We start from the raw sequence: 16,848 nt of genomic DNA, 5'->3' as shown, positions 1-16,848 counted from the left end.
TTATTCTAAGATTTAAATTTTCTGAAAGCAAATAACTACCATATTTAATGTTTTGCGATAATATTTAAAATAAAGTATTAAAAACCTCTTAGATGCGGAAAAATACAATAGAGAGGGAGAGGGACACAGAGAGAGAGAGACGGAGATAGAGACGATGAACCTTCGTGGAGCCCTGTTGATGGGTAGGAATCGAGATTGAGAGAGAGAGAGAGAGCGAGAGGGAAAGAGCGAGACAGAGAACGATAGAGAGAGAAAGAGAGAGAGAGAGAGAGAGAGAGAGAGAGAGAGAGAGAGAGCGAGACAGAGAACGACAAAGAGACTTATCTGCAACATAAAGTAGTTCAAATTCTGGGAAGAACCAAGATTCCAGATTTGACATGGGATGAGATAGCCTTTCTTTATTCATTCCCATTCGATCAAACAGTTTTTTTCTTTTATTGGACGGTTTTGTTTTTTGATGAATCGGAGAGGAAGGGGGGAATTGCAGTTTCTGAATCTCTTTTAATTGAAGCTCCTGCTCCAGGTATTATTGCTAAACGTTCCGTATATGAACCTCTTCAGACAGGGATTATTGCTATTGATGCTATGATACCTTTAGGACGCGGTCAGCGAAAATTAATTATTGGGGAAAGGCAGAGAGAGAAAGAGAGAGAGAGAGAAAGAGGGATAGAGCTAGACAGAGAACGATAGAGAGAGAGAGAAAGAGGGATAGAGCGAGACAGAGAACGATATAGAGAGAGAGAAAGAGGGATAGAGCGAGACAGAGAACGATAGAGAGAGAGAGAGAGATTGAGAGAGAAGGGGGAGTGAGAGAGACGGCCGCTGAATCTTGATGGACCTGTTTGGTTCCGTTGTGATAAACTAGAGACATCCATTCGTCTAGAAATCTATCCTAGGGTGCTAAAACCTTGGAATACCGTGGCATATAAAGTAACCCCATATCTTTTCAAGGCCATTTGTTCTCGTATCAGAGTTGGAAGCGACAAAGACTTTTCGATATCTTCATATAGAGAAGACCCCACACGTTTTGGAGATTCCTCAAGAGTGAAGAACTACCCATGGAGAACGACATCTCGATGTATTATATTCTTTTGGTCCCACTTTGTTCAACGTATCCCGAAACAATCAGGGATAGAAGGCCATGGCGATCCCATCCTTCACCCTCTCTGCTATTATCCTTTTGGAGTTTTCTTGATTACATTTCCTCCACATTTTTCCTCTCAAGTTCTCGTGAAAGAGGTATTACCATTCACATTTCAACGTTAGGTGTAAGAATATTCCTATGCCTTTCATAGGTCCTAAGTTCTGGAAGTTAAGAATCAATTACTTAAACTAAAAACCATGTGAATCGGAGCTTCTGTTGAAGTAAGAAAACATTTTTTGCTCATTTGGAATGAATATATTTTTTGTAAAGCCGTGTATTTTCAAAACACACAATAACATCATTTTCTGATTGAAAATTTTCCAGTTCTATTCATATTGTTTGGGGCCTGAATTATCCACTTATTTTAGATATGGTTTTCAGTGTTTACACGATCCCGAACTCAATCTATTACACAAAGACATTTAAAAAAAGACAAGCAGAAACACAACACACATTTAATCCTCAAAAGAAAATAATATTTTGACCAATATTTAATAAATTATTATTTACTTCTGGTCCCTAAAGAATGCGGAAAGTCTGGGACACAGCGGGAGTGTGCAACAAAGAATACATCAATTGTTGAAGATATTTAGAGATTAAAATGAAGATTTAAAGACAATTTTTAAAAAGGTAAAATTTGAAAATATTTGTGTAATTTCTAACAAATATGATTTAGGAGAGTTGAAAGCTATAAACTAGATCCATATTAAAAGATGATGTTTGTGTGGGCCTATTTGTGTGTTATAAAGATATTACAAATCCTAGTGCTTTATGTGCCTATTTAATATATCACTATTACTCAAGTCAAATAAGTATGAACTGGTAATTTAATTATCGGATATGTGGGAAAGAAGAAGTACCCTGAGCTGGGCTACAGTATTTAGCAAATCTGTACTAAAACACCATATTAAGGTTTAATATTAATATCCATAATAAAATTTTATTAGTTTTTAATATGTATATATTGATAACATTGTTGTAGACTCCAATGAATCCACAAATTGGCAGTGACCTCATTATGGTTGTAGGTTTGGAATTGTATTTTATTTATACTTTTATGGTTAAAAAAAAATATAAACTTTTCTGTGCGTTTCCTTTTCAATTTAATTGACTTGCTTGCCTATCTCCTAAAATGACATGTCTTTCAGATAAGTTCCATTTATTTTATAAATTTTCTATATTTTCTTATATCTATTTCCAATGATTTGTGTAAGTTTTAGTCCATTTTAATGATTATGTATCTTGACTTCATCAATAACTGTAGAAGCTGGGGAAGGAGAAAACTCAACAGGCAGCTCTAATCGCTTTTGTAGGATTTTTTTACCAAAGCTTGAGATGTAGAGATCTGAACATATGTGTTAAGGAGAATAAAATGGATAGGTAGATGAACTCTGTCTCCACAGCCCGCTACTCCATAGCACAACCTATTGTGATGCAAGTAAGATGCATGCCCACTCTAAATTATTCAATGCATTCCTGCATCTAATTCATACATATATACCTCTAGTTAGTTTTGATTATGTTTGTGAACTTCATTTGAGTATTCTACGTCTACCATGCCACTTAATGTACTCTATTTCAGCTCCACAATGGAATCAACTAAATTATAAGCTAAAGCTAATGTCCCTATAGTTCAATCAACTACTCACATGATTCAAAGCATAAATAATATACCTAAATGCTTCACATATTTGATTACTATCCCAAATGATTTATATCTGCATTTATCACACTTTTCACTTTTCAGTGAATCCAAATACCTATATTTTATATTTTTGTTTAATCCCAGAAAAATTAATCTCAAAGGAAAATTTAGTAAGCATCAATTGATATTAGAAAAAACAATGCGGTTTCCATTTCAAAATCATCATTTTCCTTCCAGTTACAATGACGATTCGTTTATTTTTATTTTTCATCACATATCAATCACCAAATCTACAAAGATGACTCAGTACAGTATTTAAATATGTGAGGCTGCATGCCATCCATTTGATGTTTCCTTTTATCAAAGTATATATTAAACATTGCATTGTTACAATTAGACTATGATATTTGTTAAATTTCCAAATGAAGGGTATACCCGTGCAAACTTACCCACAAAAAAGGGCTTCTCACTTATTTTTTGGTAATTATGGTATAATAACAGTTGACAAATAGCTGATATAATTGTATAAAGATATTTCTTTAAACCCTTCAGAAATAAATAAACAAATTTAATATTTATATCAGAAATTGAAATTAAAAACTACACTTGAACTTAAAATAGGCCCCTAAATTATACTGCCGGTTCGAGTTTCTTGACAGCTTAAAATATTGCGTTTTCTAGCATAAAACAGTTGGCTTGTGTACGAGAGATCTAGTCTTTGTATCTGCATTCACAACGATATCAAAACTGAATATATGTAATTACAGTTCATAAACTTGAAGGACCTAGGGGCCATTTACAATAAAAGCAAATCTGCGTTGCCAACTTTGTATTTCGTGAGTATGAACCAAAAGAAAGCGTCAGCAGCCGTAATCGATAAGTTAAACTCGCGATCTCAGTTAAATTTGGTGATGTGCATTCTCGTTTAAATTACAGTCCTTTCTCGTTTAAATTCTAATAAGATGAGTAAATAGAGGAAGGCCGAGAGCTCTTCTAGAACGACATGTGGGAGCCCATTGAATGTACATATCGTTCTCCAGGTATTTTTATGTATATGTCTGTACGTTTGTAATTACATCAATGTATGTCTAATATAAGAGAATGCAAAGGAAAATTCAAGATATTTTCCTTCACGATTCCCCCCTTTAAAATTGCACGTCAGGGTTTGCTTTCATCCGGCTCAAGTAGTTCAGTCAAATGAACAGAATACGAGTTTCATATCATTTTTTGGCTTTGTTTAAAAAAAACCACCAAACAGCTACTCCAAATCCATCTAGTTTTGTTCATGAATTGACGAGGATCGCCATCGTTGCCACACTTATATTATTTTCTTTCGCGTCATAGAAACGGGTCATCTTTGGCTAAGTACTGATTAACATTTATTTTATTCTTAATCCATTTTGATCGTTTTGGCGTCACCGTGCAGGTAATATTCTCGATGATGTGAGAAGTAAATGAAACCCAAATTAAACTTGAATATTATTACGTGATAAAAAAACGTCATTGTGAATTACACAAGTGAAATTTATGGTTCATAAAAAAGTGTCCTCTCTGAAATTTTCACCAAGGATTTAACTACAATAAAATCCATTTTTATTACGGGCGAGAGAAGTCTGGAAATTATATTTCCTCCATAAGATGCAAAGAAATTATCAACGCGTTGATTCATTCAGCCCATTAAATATATGATTAGAGACGTGTTCTGTGTGCTGAATCTCTTGAACTCAGTCGACTCTCCAACAAGAGAGAGAGAGAGAGAGAGAGAAATCCAGCAAGAGAAATATGCAGTGAGTTGCATAGAGAAAGACAGATAGAGACATAGAGAAAGCCTTAGAGAGAGATACAGATAGAGAAAGACACAGAGAGCTAGATTGAGAAAGATAGATAGATAGATAGATAGATAGATAGATCGATAGATAGATAGATAGATCGATAGATAGATAGATAGATCGATAGATAGATAGATAGATAGATAGATAGATAGAGAAAGCCTTGGAGAGAGATATAGATAGGGAAAGACGCAGAGACTTACAGAGAGAAAGACAGCTAGGGAGATAGAGAAAGTCCAAGAGAGAGCTACACAGAGAGTCAGATACACGGACAGAGAGAGAAAGAGATAGACCATCCTATAATTATTAAAAAAAGCACTCGGGCGGAGCTCAGGTCCGGTAGTTTGGGAGAGAAACTCTGCCTGACTCGATATTATTCAAGTCCTCCACCAGAGCTTGGTAGTGTATCCTCACCTCCTCGGCGGATTTGCCTCCCACTGCGCGCGCCACGTTGCGCCAGCGGTCCGCTGTACCCTCATCGTAGACCGCCAGTGCCCTCTCAAATCGTTTGTTCTGCTCCACCGTCCACGATGAGCCGATGCTGGCTTGCCCTCTTGACGAACCCATGCCTTCTCTTCAGGAAAAAAGAAGAATTGAAATGTTATTAAAGAAACTAATTTCTTCTATCAACTATAGAACAGCAGAAGAATAGAAGAGAGAGAGGGAGAGAGGGAACTGTTAATGGGTTGAGATGAAAGCATGAGAGAGCGCAGAGCTTTTTGGAGGGTTTATGTTGCAACTACTAGTTTTATAGTAGTCGACCAGAGATGTTTTTTGTAAAGTCAAACCTTGGAACATGGTGGGAGATATAATTATCTGTTTCCGCTATTGGCCACTCGTTCTCATGTCAGAGCTGGAGGAGATAAAGACGTTCGCATTTCCTGGTTAAGGGACGAGGCAACACGTTTAGCAGATGCATGAACAGTCAAAATCCATCCGTGGCTATCGGGATCTCGATAAACTGTAACTATAAAACTATGCGGGCCTCCTGCATTCTACATCACCTGTAACTACGAGAGAAAATATATCAAGGATACCGTATTCCTCACCGTGATCTGCCAATATCTCTTTTAAAATTTTCTTGATTAATTTATCTCCACATTCTTGCACTCAAGTCTACATGGATCACGTATTAGAATTGACTTTTCAATGTCATTTTTGAGAAAAGTCTTGTGCTTCTTTAGGTCCCAAATTCGGCAAGCCAATGCACCCATCTACGTGTCATCATTACCTAAACCAAAACTTTGTTCAGTCGTATTATGAAGAAGTAGGGGTTTCTAACATTACTTTGGAACTGGGTTATGTCCAAATTTTGAAGTTGCTTTACTCCAGTTTCTATGCTTATGACTTAAAAAACATTATTATGTGTTGAACCATCATATAAAGTGAACAACTTAAAAGTTAAACTCTCTCAATCAATGCCTGAAAGAAATTTATTTTTTCATTTTCAAAGAATCAAAAAAATTAAATATTCAATATTTAACAAAAACCTCCCTGGGTTTCTGGCAGTGTTGACTTCGGGTACTTGACTGGAGAAATCAAAGCCGAAGCTTCGACGAGAAGTACCATGGTGTATAAGTATAGACAGCATAGAAAAGAAAGGCGGCCTTGCTATAGTCACTTTTCCATGGCCCCATGGACAGCTCCATGCCCATTGACGGCAATTAATTATGCAAAGTTTGACCAAATTGGGTGTAATATATTTTAATGCCGGTCTTTTCTCCTTGTATTATTCGTCGCCCCTGGCGTGCATGTATGGAGTTTATTATGGCAAATTGGGGTACGGTGATAGGGATCATTTTACTGGGCTGCCAAAACAAGCAAACTCCATTGAGAATATCTGTGTTCAACGCCGGTTTAGGGTTTGTGTCAGGGCCAAACTCGACAGATATTTCTGTAGCTCAGAAGAGACAAAAAGAAGATCTGTGCATCAAGGAGGGCGATTCTTATAAGTTAGAGGGGCATAAGTTGTATGAGTTTATCTCGCGATGCATTATGCTCAGCTGTAGATATTTCCCTCTCGTTCTGAATCGCAGCAACAAAGTTGATGTTCGAGGAGATGGATTTGCTTTTACAAAGCTCAGCTATCGATATTTCCATGTATTTAATATTTTTGAAAAAGGGGTTGTTTCCAATCTTGGAGTCTTTTTAGGTGTGGTTAGAAATATGAGATGTCCTTTGTGTAGGTCCAGTACTCCATGCATGCACTATTAAACTAGTTTCTGAAATATGGACAACTACAAATACCTATATAATTGCATATTATGACGCTACCATTTTGTGATCCCAATTAATGTGAATCAATTATACTAATTATGGCATTTATAAATAAGAGTGATTAAAATTTAAGGTGTCGAGGCAGTGTCTATCTTCATTATAATTATATGACTAATAAATATAAAGGTACGAGTATTAACTTTCTCGTCTTCCTGTAAAGCGGGGCAAGGTCTTTGGGTCATAATGATGGGTAATGTGTCATATTTCCCTCTCTCACTCTCTCTTCCTTTCTCTTTCTATATCTCTCTTTCATTGACTTTTTTCTTCTCCTCTCTCTCTCTCTCAAAACCTTCAAAATTGACTTTTTCTTCTCCTCTCTCTCAAAACCTTCAAAATTGACTTTTTCTTCTCCTCTCTCTCTCTCAAAACCTTCAAAATTGACTTTTTTCTTCTCCTCTCTCCCGCAGAACCTTCACAATTGACTTTTCTCTAACCGCCAAATTTGTTTTTTTTCAAAACATCTGTCCTTTATTCTCTTCCACAAACACCATCAATCCCATCTTTTCTTTGTGTCACTTTATGTTAAACTGTTCATGTTTCATTTGCTGCTGTAACTCGAGACCTTGTTTTCCTTAAAATTGGTTATGAGACTGCGTGTAAGGACACTTTTTGCTTGAGTTTATTGTGAAGTCTAGTTTATTGGACAAGAGTAATATTCTGATGACAATGGCAATGGAAGCGATTTTTGCGACATTTTGTCTTCTACAACAGGCAGCTCCTATATATGTTTCTTCCATACCTTATCTTCTTCCATCGTCTTCTTAACCCTTGACCCTTGATACCATTGATCATGTTCCGACGTCTCGCTCCCATAATTTCATCTTTCATTTTTCTCCATTCTTAATACGTACATCCCTTCTCATGCCTTATCCCATCCCAGCACTTCACTTACACCCTTCTCGTGATACATATGAACATATTATGTAGTCAACTTGATTCTTTCAATCCCATTATATATGTATCCCACACCTTCTCCTCCACCCTTCCATATTACTCCGTGCAGCTACAGATCAACATTTATTAAGGTCATTGCAAGTCAGACCAATCAATCTATTTGCTGTGATTTTCAATGTAGCTTGTGACGCCTTAATTTTTAGATAATTATTGGTTTACAATAATTTTTTTAGTTTCCTTGAGCTTTTTGTGATCTTGTGAGTCCATTTTTGTTAAGTTTTGATTAAGCAATCAAAATTTTCTACTTCCATTAAGTTACAGATATCACACTCATTCTTTAGTTTGTCCTTGTTAACTCCACAACTCATTAATTCAGTCCCATTTTATAGGATTAAACCCATTTGGATCACCCAAACGGAATATTTTATTACTATTATTTGGTATTAATTAACATTTTCAAGAAGTATGCTTTGTTGTTCCACATCTATAGTTGCTGACATTTCTTATAGGCATCTCCTAACCTCATAAAACAATCTGCTGCCATGACATGCTGATCCTTAAGACCTTCCATTAAAACCTTTTGGCTTTTTCTCCCAAAGACATAATGTACAAAGGTATGTGTTACGTTAATGTCAGTTATTTCATCCTTGAGAAGTAGCCCTTCCCTCTTTTCCACTCTAACATGTGAATCCAAACGTAACAAAACCATTCTATGATGTGACCACTAATTATAACCAGTAATGGAAACTATACGTCCATTTGTAACAAAAAAATTATAATTTTGAAAATTATATTAAAAGCATTCTTGAATTTCAAAAGAACTTTTACGATGTGTCAAATGATATTTAGATATTATTTACAAAATGATAATTATGTTGTGTAACATCATCTGCTCTATGGTTTAGTTAGTCGAGAAAAAATGTAAATTAATTTCAATTAATATTAAACAGATACTTTTTTACTTATGAATTGCCCAATAAAGTGGACAAACGGCGAGATATTTAGAACACACCCAATAATGGATCAGTCGTTCCTAATATGTGAACTAAGATATTTATTCAAATTTGATAACCTTATAAATATGATTCAAACCCTCATGTTGCATAAAATTTAGGTTAGTCTAAGAATCTAAAATAGTTAAACAAGTAGAAATCTAATAGTTGGACTGCACAAGATAATGTGTTATGTTTGATTCAAGTGGAAGCGTTGATCGCCACTGCCCAGCTCTAATGTATGTCTCTGCCTCCTTTCACTATATTGGCATGAATCAAAGAGGTGTTGGAGGTCCCGTGATGCCTTCCCATGCTTCACAAGCCATCCTGTACCTATAGACACTTGTATAAATTGACCAAAACAAAGAACAGGTCTCCCACTACTATTCTCAAAATTTAATCAAAAGAGTATACCCCTTTTAAAGTGAAGGATACATCTCTAAGAACCATTGATCTCATGCCTTTTCCTTGGAGGTTCTTTGAGGCACGTAAGATGGGTCGTAGTCCCTCGTTTTTGCCAGAATCTCCATCATGCCAACATAGATGATTGGTAGGGATCAAGATGGATGTCCACCTGGTTGTCTGATCTCCTTCAGAGATGGACCAACTATTGGGATTAAACCATAGGGATTGTCTTATCTTAAGTGGTGCACCCTTGTACGATATTGGCAAAATTGGGTTCTTCAAGCCTAGATATGAATGAAGACAAGGATTCCATGTAGTGGAAGATGTAACGAAACCAACAACAGCATCGATAAAATCATTAAATGAAGAACCTGTGCACGGATTGCATCCGTGATTTCTTGGATCCTATAGCGAGATGAGTCAAGCTGGTCAAGTGTGCAGCCTCTAGACGCATCCACGCGGTCCTCGACATGTTGGATCTCCTCCTTCTCGTTGACGAGCCCCATTCAACTTCCATCACGATCACATCGGGAGTGGAGAGAAGTCAAGGGGAGAAGGGAGAACAAGGGGAAGGCCCTTGAAAAATTCTGGCTAGGGTGAATTTCATTCAGGGCCTTCCATTATTTATACTAAGTTGGTATTTTTCATAAAAACTCCCAAAATTTAAGTATACCTTCTGACGTCCAAAAGATCCTTTGCATGTGACCCTCTAAGCCCATGTATCAATCTACTTAATGACTCCAATGGCCCAATAACCTGTATTGGCCTTCCAAATTAATTAACTATATCATCATATAGATTAATTAATGTCAGATCGATTTAACCCAATCGATAGGTTGAGTCTCCAACAAGTGGGGTGCCATGCCACACCTCGTGCTCTAGAAGATACAAAGGAGTGTATCTCGACTCACTCATGGAACTTGTTTGTCATCGGTTACCATGTACGTATAATCCCCCATCCACTTGACACTCCTTGGATGACTTAGGGTATGGTCAACTATCAGACCCTAATCGGTCATCCAAGTTAGTACTGATGCGTTCAAGAATCATAAGAGAATTCTTCTCTAATATTTCATTGCCTTGGCCAAGGACTTCATCACATCGTCTTCCTTGAGCTGTCACCTCTTATACCGAGGATGGATGATCCCATCTTGACCACTCAATCCCATCTTTCATAATGCACTGAACTAAGACTATTTAGAATCCCATGAGTAAGGACATGTAGGTCATAGTCAAAGTACAATTCTCTGTCAACAAGACTGTCTCAGGTCTAAGAATGACTTACACAACCGTGACGTGAATCAACCTAATTAACAGTTCGTTATAATACCATTCAGGGATTCGTACAGATCAATTTAGTGAACTCTTTCCACTAAATAGCACCCACTATCTATCCTTAATGTCTCCACACTAATGGCTATGGGAACGGCCATACTCATCATATGAGTGAGGCTACATAGTGCTATTCTATCCGGATATGTCGATGTCCTACTCGCGTATCCTTCGAATAGGAATGTTTAGAACACATGCTTAAAGACAAGTGATCTCCGTATTACGATCTCATCATTATTCACTAAATCTGATCATGTATTCATGGACTTCATTATCAGCATCACACGTGCACTATAATGAATATGTTGTATTAATGAACATGGAACAAGATGTGGAATGTGTGATTGGCTTGTCGGCCACATATATTTCCATCATTAACATGGTGATGTATGCTATAAGCAAATCAGGATAAAAAGAGTATAATAATGTAAGGCAAACAGATTTACCCTAGGCCTTTATATTTTGCCAAGACCATGAGAATTTTCAGCTGCAAGTTAACCCCTGCACTTCTCTATTTATCCTAAATAACCCAATAAGGAGCTCAATGGATCTCAAAACCAACTCATTTTCAAATTCCCATAACACTGGGAAGCTAGTTTCAAGATGACTTCTAGAGCAATCAGTATTTTGGATTGCCTCATATCAAGCTTCTATGTTGGAAAAATCATGGCCATTAATTTGATTATGTACTATCTTCCCTCATTATTGTTATCTCTTAGCTTATATCCATTGATTGTTTTTTAACCATAAAATTTCAAAATACTCATTTTAATCATTGCTTCCATGTTTTAAGTCATCCACAATCAACAACATAGAACTCAACCTGTGTCCCGATAAGGAGTAAGGCATAAAGCCTACTTGATATGGCGATGCATCACCACATGTCACTTGCACACATTTCCCTTTCCAAACAGTGACATACAATCATGCGTCAAATTCCCATAAAAAACAAGAATAAAATGATTGAAAGTCTAAATGCATTACGTGGAGACTAATTTGTGCTGCCTAATCATAAGTATCTACCTTTCTACCAGTCAGGAAATACAATGTATCCCACCATCAATGATTCTATATATTTTATACTTTTGGTTCATTGCTTTTACTCTAAGCTTTAAAATTCTATCCATGTACCACACGGTTCATATCTTGGACCCCACAATCACATTTATTGTGATTTTAGTCTTCTCTTTTTAATATATGTTCACACCACTCTACCAATTTGTTTAACCATTGGCTTTTATGCGTTCATGTTTTGTGATGTCATAATTGTATCTCTTCACAATGGTTAGCTCAGTTAATCATTACAAAAGCCAATGGGTGCTAAGGGTTGGGCTGCTTTTCGGGCTTTTTGACTTTGTCACTTTTTATATAACCTTGCCCAGGTTGAGGAAGAAGCAGATTGAGAAAAGCATTGGCCAGTACACTTTTCTTGAAATGTGCGAAACATATGTTAAGATAAGTGAGGGCTTATAGTTTAATTGGTTCATGCGTTATAACTCATGACAGTGAAATTGTAGGTTTGAGTCCTACTAAGCCTACCATCCCTATAGTGACAGTACAGTAAAAGTCCCATTGCCGGAACAAAGAGAAGATAAGGGGGCTCGGCTTACTTGTTATATCCATGCATCCTTGCATGGCTTGTCGCAACTATCGATTGAAACCGACAGTTCCCAATTTTGGTTCCCCCAACCAAAACCATTCTTCAATGATTTAATCGATAAACCCTTTCTTTCTTATTTCATGGTATGCTAAAAAAGGAGAAGGGGAGAGTTTACAAGCATCAAACAAAATTTTCAAATTTCATATAGAAATAAAACGAACCACTTCTATTATGGTCTCAAAAAATTCATAAAAAATATATTCTGAATGAGAAAATTAATTTTGTTAAGAATATAATGTCACAAATGCCATAAGAATACAATTAAATTTCCAAAAATCAGAAAATCACTCTAAAAATAGATTAAATTATTTAAACCTTCATAACACTCATTGAAAATCATTTTAATGCATAAAACTATGTTAATTTCACAGAAATAACCCATGAATTTCTGCATTATGATGTACCTCTTTGGGGAAACAAATTGTAGTTTTTTTAGTGATCCATGGAACCATAAAAAAGCCATTATAGAAAAGTTTATGTCTTCTCATTCCTCCTATAAATAGATAGGTTTTGTTGGATATTGAATGTTTCATGTGTTATATCCATCGTACCTATCATACATAAATAATTTTGTTTTGCCTCCTCACAATATTTCAGTGTGGATGAAAAGTCATTATGAACTATAGGTAACATTTTTCTTAAAATTTCAATAAAATTTATGCTTATCTAGAGCAGCAAGGTTGTGCATACTTGAAGAATACCTAGATATGAAAGGTATCATACCATTATCAATATATTCCCGAAAAGGGTTTCTGGGAATATAGTTCTGTTATACATTTCATTTATTTTAATGTTAATATTCTATTTGAGGTGGCTGATGTTGGTAATGGCTGATCCACAATTTTTTTATGGATATTACTGTTTTATTTTACCAACTGTAAAGTATTTATTAATTAGAAAACCATAGTGTTAAATTTATTTTGTATTATTATTTATAATAATACTATAGAATAGTTGTTAAGATACATTTATTACCATTTTATTCATTTTAATATTAGAATTTACCTATTTGTTTATTTTCGTTTATTGTATCTGGTTTCGTTCTTTATCCTTCATATCATTCTCCCCTTTATATTTTTTATAATATACAATTTATATTGTTTAAAATCATGAAGGATGACTCATTTCTCACATTAGTTACCTTAGTTATGTCATTGTAATTGAAACACATTATTTTTATTAATTTGTATTTAGGATATTCAGAAATTTTATGTTTTGATTCTCAATTTACTTCATTTGATGAAAATATTGAGTGCTTTCTAGATCTTGATTAGAAGCAAATTTGAACATTATCTGAAAATAATTCAAAACATGAGCGAATAAATAGGCTTGTTGAGAGCAACCACATTGACATTGGACTAGTTAAAATGCCAATCTTTTTAATAAATATTTTTTTATTCATTTCAAGTTAATCAATGACATTTTTGAAGAAATTACCTATATCATTGTTTAATAACTTAGTTATGGATGGAGTAGCCTTAAACAACTAACGATAATTTCTCCATTCTTGTTCTTGAACCAGACCCATAAATATTAAATAATACTTAGAACAACAAAGAAGGACCTAATGTAAAAACGTACACTGGCTTCTGTTGGCCTGATATCCGAATTTGAGAATGCAAAAAATCCTTAAAATTAGAAAACAGGCTTAAAATTTTTTTCCTACTTCATAAACTCAATTTTTTCATAAATGAATTATTTAATTTCCTGACTTAGAAAATATGTGGGATGCTTCAAAACTTGCCCATATAATGAAGTGTAACCTCATAATTATAAGTGTTACAAATCACAGATATGATTGGCGAGGCACAAGTTGATGAACACCTTTGTACAACAAAATATTCAATGCAAATGTATTATGTTAATATATGAACCATTGTTTTTGGATGATGCATTGTAGTGGTTGACCATATTTGGAACCCTGTGTATGCAGCCAGCAGTACCTCCTGGTATCTTCCAAGTATGAGGACAATTTCAGGATAATCTCACTAGTCAAAGCAATGTCTATCATGGAGATTATGTTGATTTAAAGAGTAGGTCTTTGAAGGATAGGATGTGATGGATATATGGGCCTGTAAACACTATAATGTTTCTATGTTATTGTAAATTTAATTGAAACACATATTTATTTATGTAAAATGAAGTCCTTGAATAAGTAAAATGACAGTGAAAATATGTACTTAAACATTCTTATTTGATGGATACTAGAAAAGGACATAAATTTATCTAGAAACAATAGAATTATATGATCAGTATGGCACGTATGTAGCAAGAATTACACGAAGAAAATTGAATGGGAATGGGACTGTATGCCATTAGTATAAAAGGAGATTGACTTAAGGAAGAACATGTATAAAATTCCTGACCAGGGTGGTGGATTTGTTGGAGAAGAAGCTCTCCAATGATCATCATCGCACATCAGTACTTATTTCAATAAATCAGTAGGGTTTGGCAGTTAACCATACACCAAGTTATTTGTGAGTTTTTCATGGTGAAAGATTATACGTATACGATAGCCGATGACTGTAAAATTTTAATGATGTGTTCAATTATTTCTTTGTCTCTTTCAGAGAAAGAGGTATAGCTTGGGATCCAAGAACTGGAAATTTAAAATATCAATTGGTTAAGTTGAACATTTAAGTGTCAATATATTTAAGTGATAAGGTTAGCTAATGTATGAATTTGCCCCATTAAATCCATTAACTTGATGGATACATGGACCTATACATACGTTAGAAGTATTAATACAATGAATACCCATTTTAGGTTCCTATGCCAGCCTAGCCTGGGCACCTTCCTGTCTATGCTTCTTCTCAAACTACTGCACTTAATAGTAAGAATTCACGATGAAAAAGTATCCATTATTTTCAAGGAGAGTTTAAGGTACCCAACATTTCATCCATCTGGTGGATACTTCTAAAGGTTAGGCACATGAATGGTTTGAAGAGACACTTCCAAGGAGAAAAGTGAGAATGAAACAATACCACCCAAGGTGAGATCATTATCTTTGTATTTCTAGTTCAATCTGATGTGGCTTACATTGATTTCATTGCATTTATCATGTAAATGGTCAATAGAGGCCGAGACAAACCCATTATGATGTTGAAGACTAAAACTTTATCTTCACATTTAACTATTGAATATCAAAAGTTACCAATATATAAATAATTTTAATTTTTATATTTTTTCATAATTTTTGTTTTTGAGTGGATGTTAGATGTATCCATAGTTTTTATTTTGAAGTACACTTGATAAATGTATGGTGAACGTACACAGGTTATTTTGACATTAAATTACAGGTTTGCCTTTCCCTAACTTATCAGATTTAACTTTTCAAACATGATATGTCACCAAATCATTAGACCCCTAAATTTATGGTTAGATACATATTTTCAAAATTTCCCTAATTTATACCAAAACCTTCATTCCTCAAAAAGGCTGAAAAGTAAAATGAAGTAGATATTCTTGAATGGGAGGATGTATTAATCAAATTCTAGTATCATAGGAATGATTCATTGCGAATAAAGGAAGAGTATTGGAAGTAAGTAGTAAAAAATTCTTCATCAGTCTTAAATCACAAGATAACTATGTTCCCTATTTTCATACTGCATTTTTCATAAATGTTGTATGAATCTTAAGCTTGTAAAGAGACATTTATGTGAAATCCTTGTGTCTATGGGTAGGCATCTTAGTGAAATGGGGGATCAATCATATCTTTTACAATGGTGATTGATATATTAACCTTAAAGTGGTCACTTTTTCATAACCACTTAGTGCACACATTTCCATGGTGACTAAATTGAAGACATGTCATTATCAATAACCATCATTCTATTAATGCCATGTCATCTGTATGTCATCCTCCGCAAAGGGATAGGCCAAAAATTGTATAATCATGGAGGCCTTTCCAATGTGAAAGCTGACAGAAGACTGGTGTTGAATTATCGAGCCACGTTTGATTTACTATAAGTTAGGTTCACAAGAGGAATTAAAAGTATGAGGTCATTATCACCTCTTGATCTGACATACCAGATTTCATAAGCCATATTCAGTCAATGGCATACCTTTGATCCGTTGAGCAAGAGCCCTTCCAGACAGGACTCCCAGATCACTATGGACGACTTTCGTCTTCGTTCGACCAGTCGGTCTCATAGTCAGGCAGGCTTATACCATTACGCTCACGAGCAGAATCAACATTTGAGCCTACCTTCGCAACTTGCCCTTGTAAAAATAAGGGTTTTGCTTAACCCTGAGTAAACAAGCTCGAGGTGTTCTCAATCGGCGAAGCCTCCAGGGTGTTCTCAATCGGCGAAGCCTCACTAAGGTGTTCTCAATCGGCGAAGCCTCTAAAGACTGAGGTGTTCTCAATCGGTGAAGCCTCCTAGGTGTTCTTAATCGGCGAAGCCTCCAAGGTGTTCTCAATCGGCGAAACCTCCACGGTGTTCTCAATCGGCGAAGCCTCCAAGGACTGAGCTTAGGATTTCTCAATCGGCGAAACCTCACACCAAAGACTTGCTAGCTCATTTTATTTCAATATAATTAAAATTTTATAATTTATTTTAATTATAATTTTAAATTTTATGATATATTTAATTATAGTCTAAACTCTTATGAAAAAAATTACTCTTTTTTATTTTTTATTTTTAATTTTTTTATCAGTTTTTTTATTT

At 35.2% G+C, this 16,848-nt stretch overlaps 1 protein-coding gene across 2 annotated transcripts; it reads right to left on the bottom strand.

Annotated features, from left to right (window-relative positions):
- Positions 1-4,817: 4,817 nt before the first annotated feature.
- LOC144703188 (protein RADIALIS-like 6) lies at positions 4,818-5,661 on the bottom strand. 2 transcript variants are annotated; one of them, XM_078575302.1, is made up of 2 exons: positions 5,295-5,661; positions 4,818-5,187 (listed from the first exon to the last, which is right to left on the bottom strand). In XM_078575302.1, exons 1-2 carry the CDS (start codon positions 5,317-5,319, stop codon positions 4,949-4,951), a joined length of 264 nt encoding a protein of 87 aa, XP_078431428.1. In that variant the 5' UTR covers positions 5,320-5,661; the 3' UTR covers positions 4,818-4,948. The 2 variants fall into 2 exon arrangements, with proteins under 2 accessions (XP_078431428.1, XP_078431430.1); XM_078575304.1 differs by having other exon boundaries at positions 4,818-5,661.
- Positions 5,662-16,848: the final 11,187 nt, after the last annotated feature.

The sequence above is a fragment of the Wolffia australiana genome, chromosome 5, assembly GCF_029677425.1.
Source record: "Wolffia australiana isolate 7733 chromosome 5, ASM2967742v1".
Lineage (NCBI taxonomy): Eukaryota > Viridiplantae > Streptophyta > Magnoliopsida > Alismatales > Araceae > Wolffia > Wolffia australiana.
The sequence above is the reverse complement of the archived record's forward strand: the minus strand, read 5'-3'. Positions and strand labels throughout refer to the sequence as shown.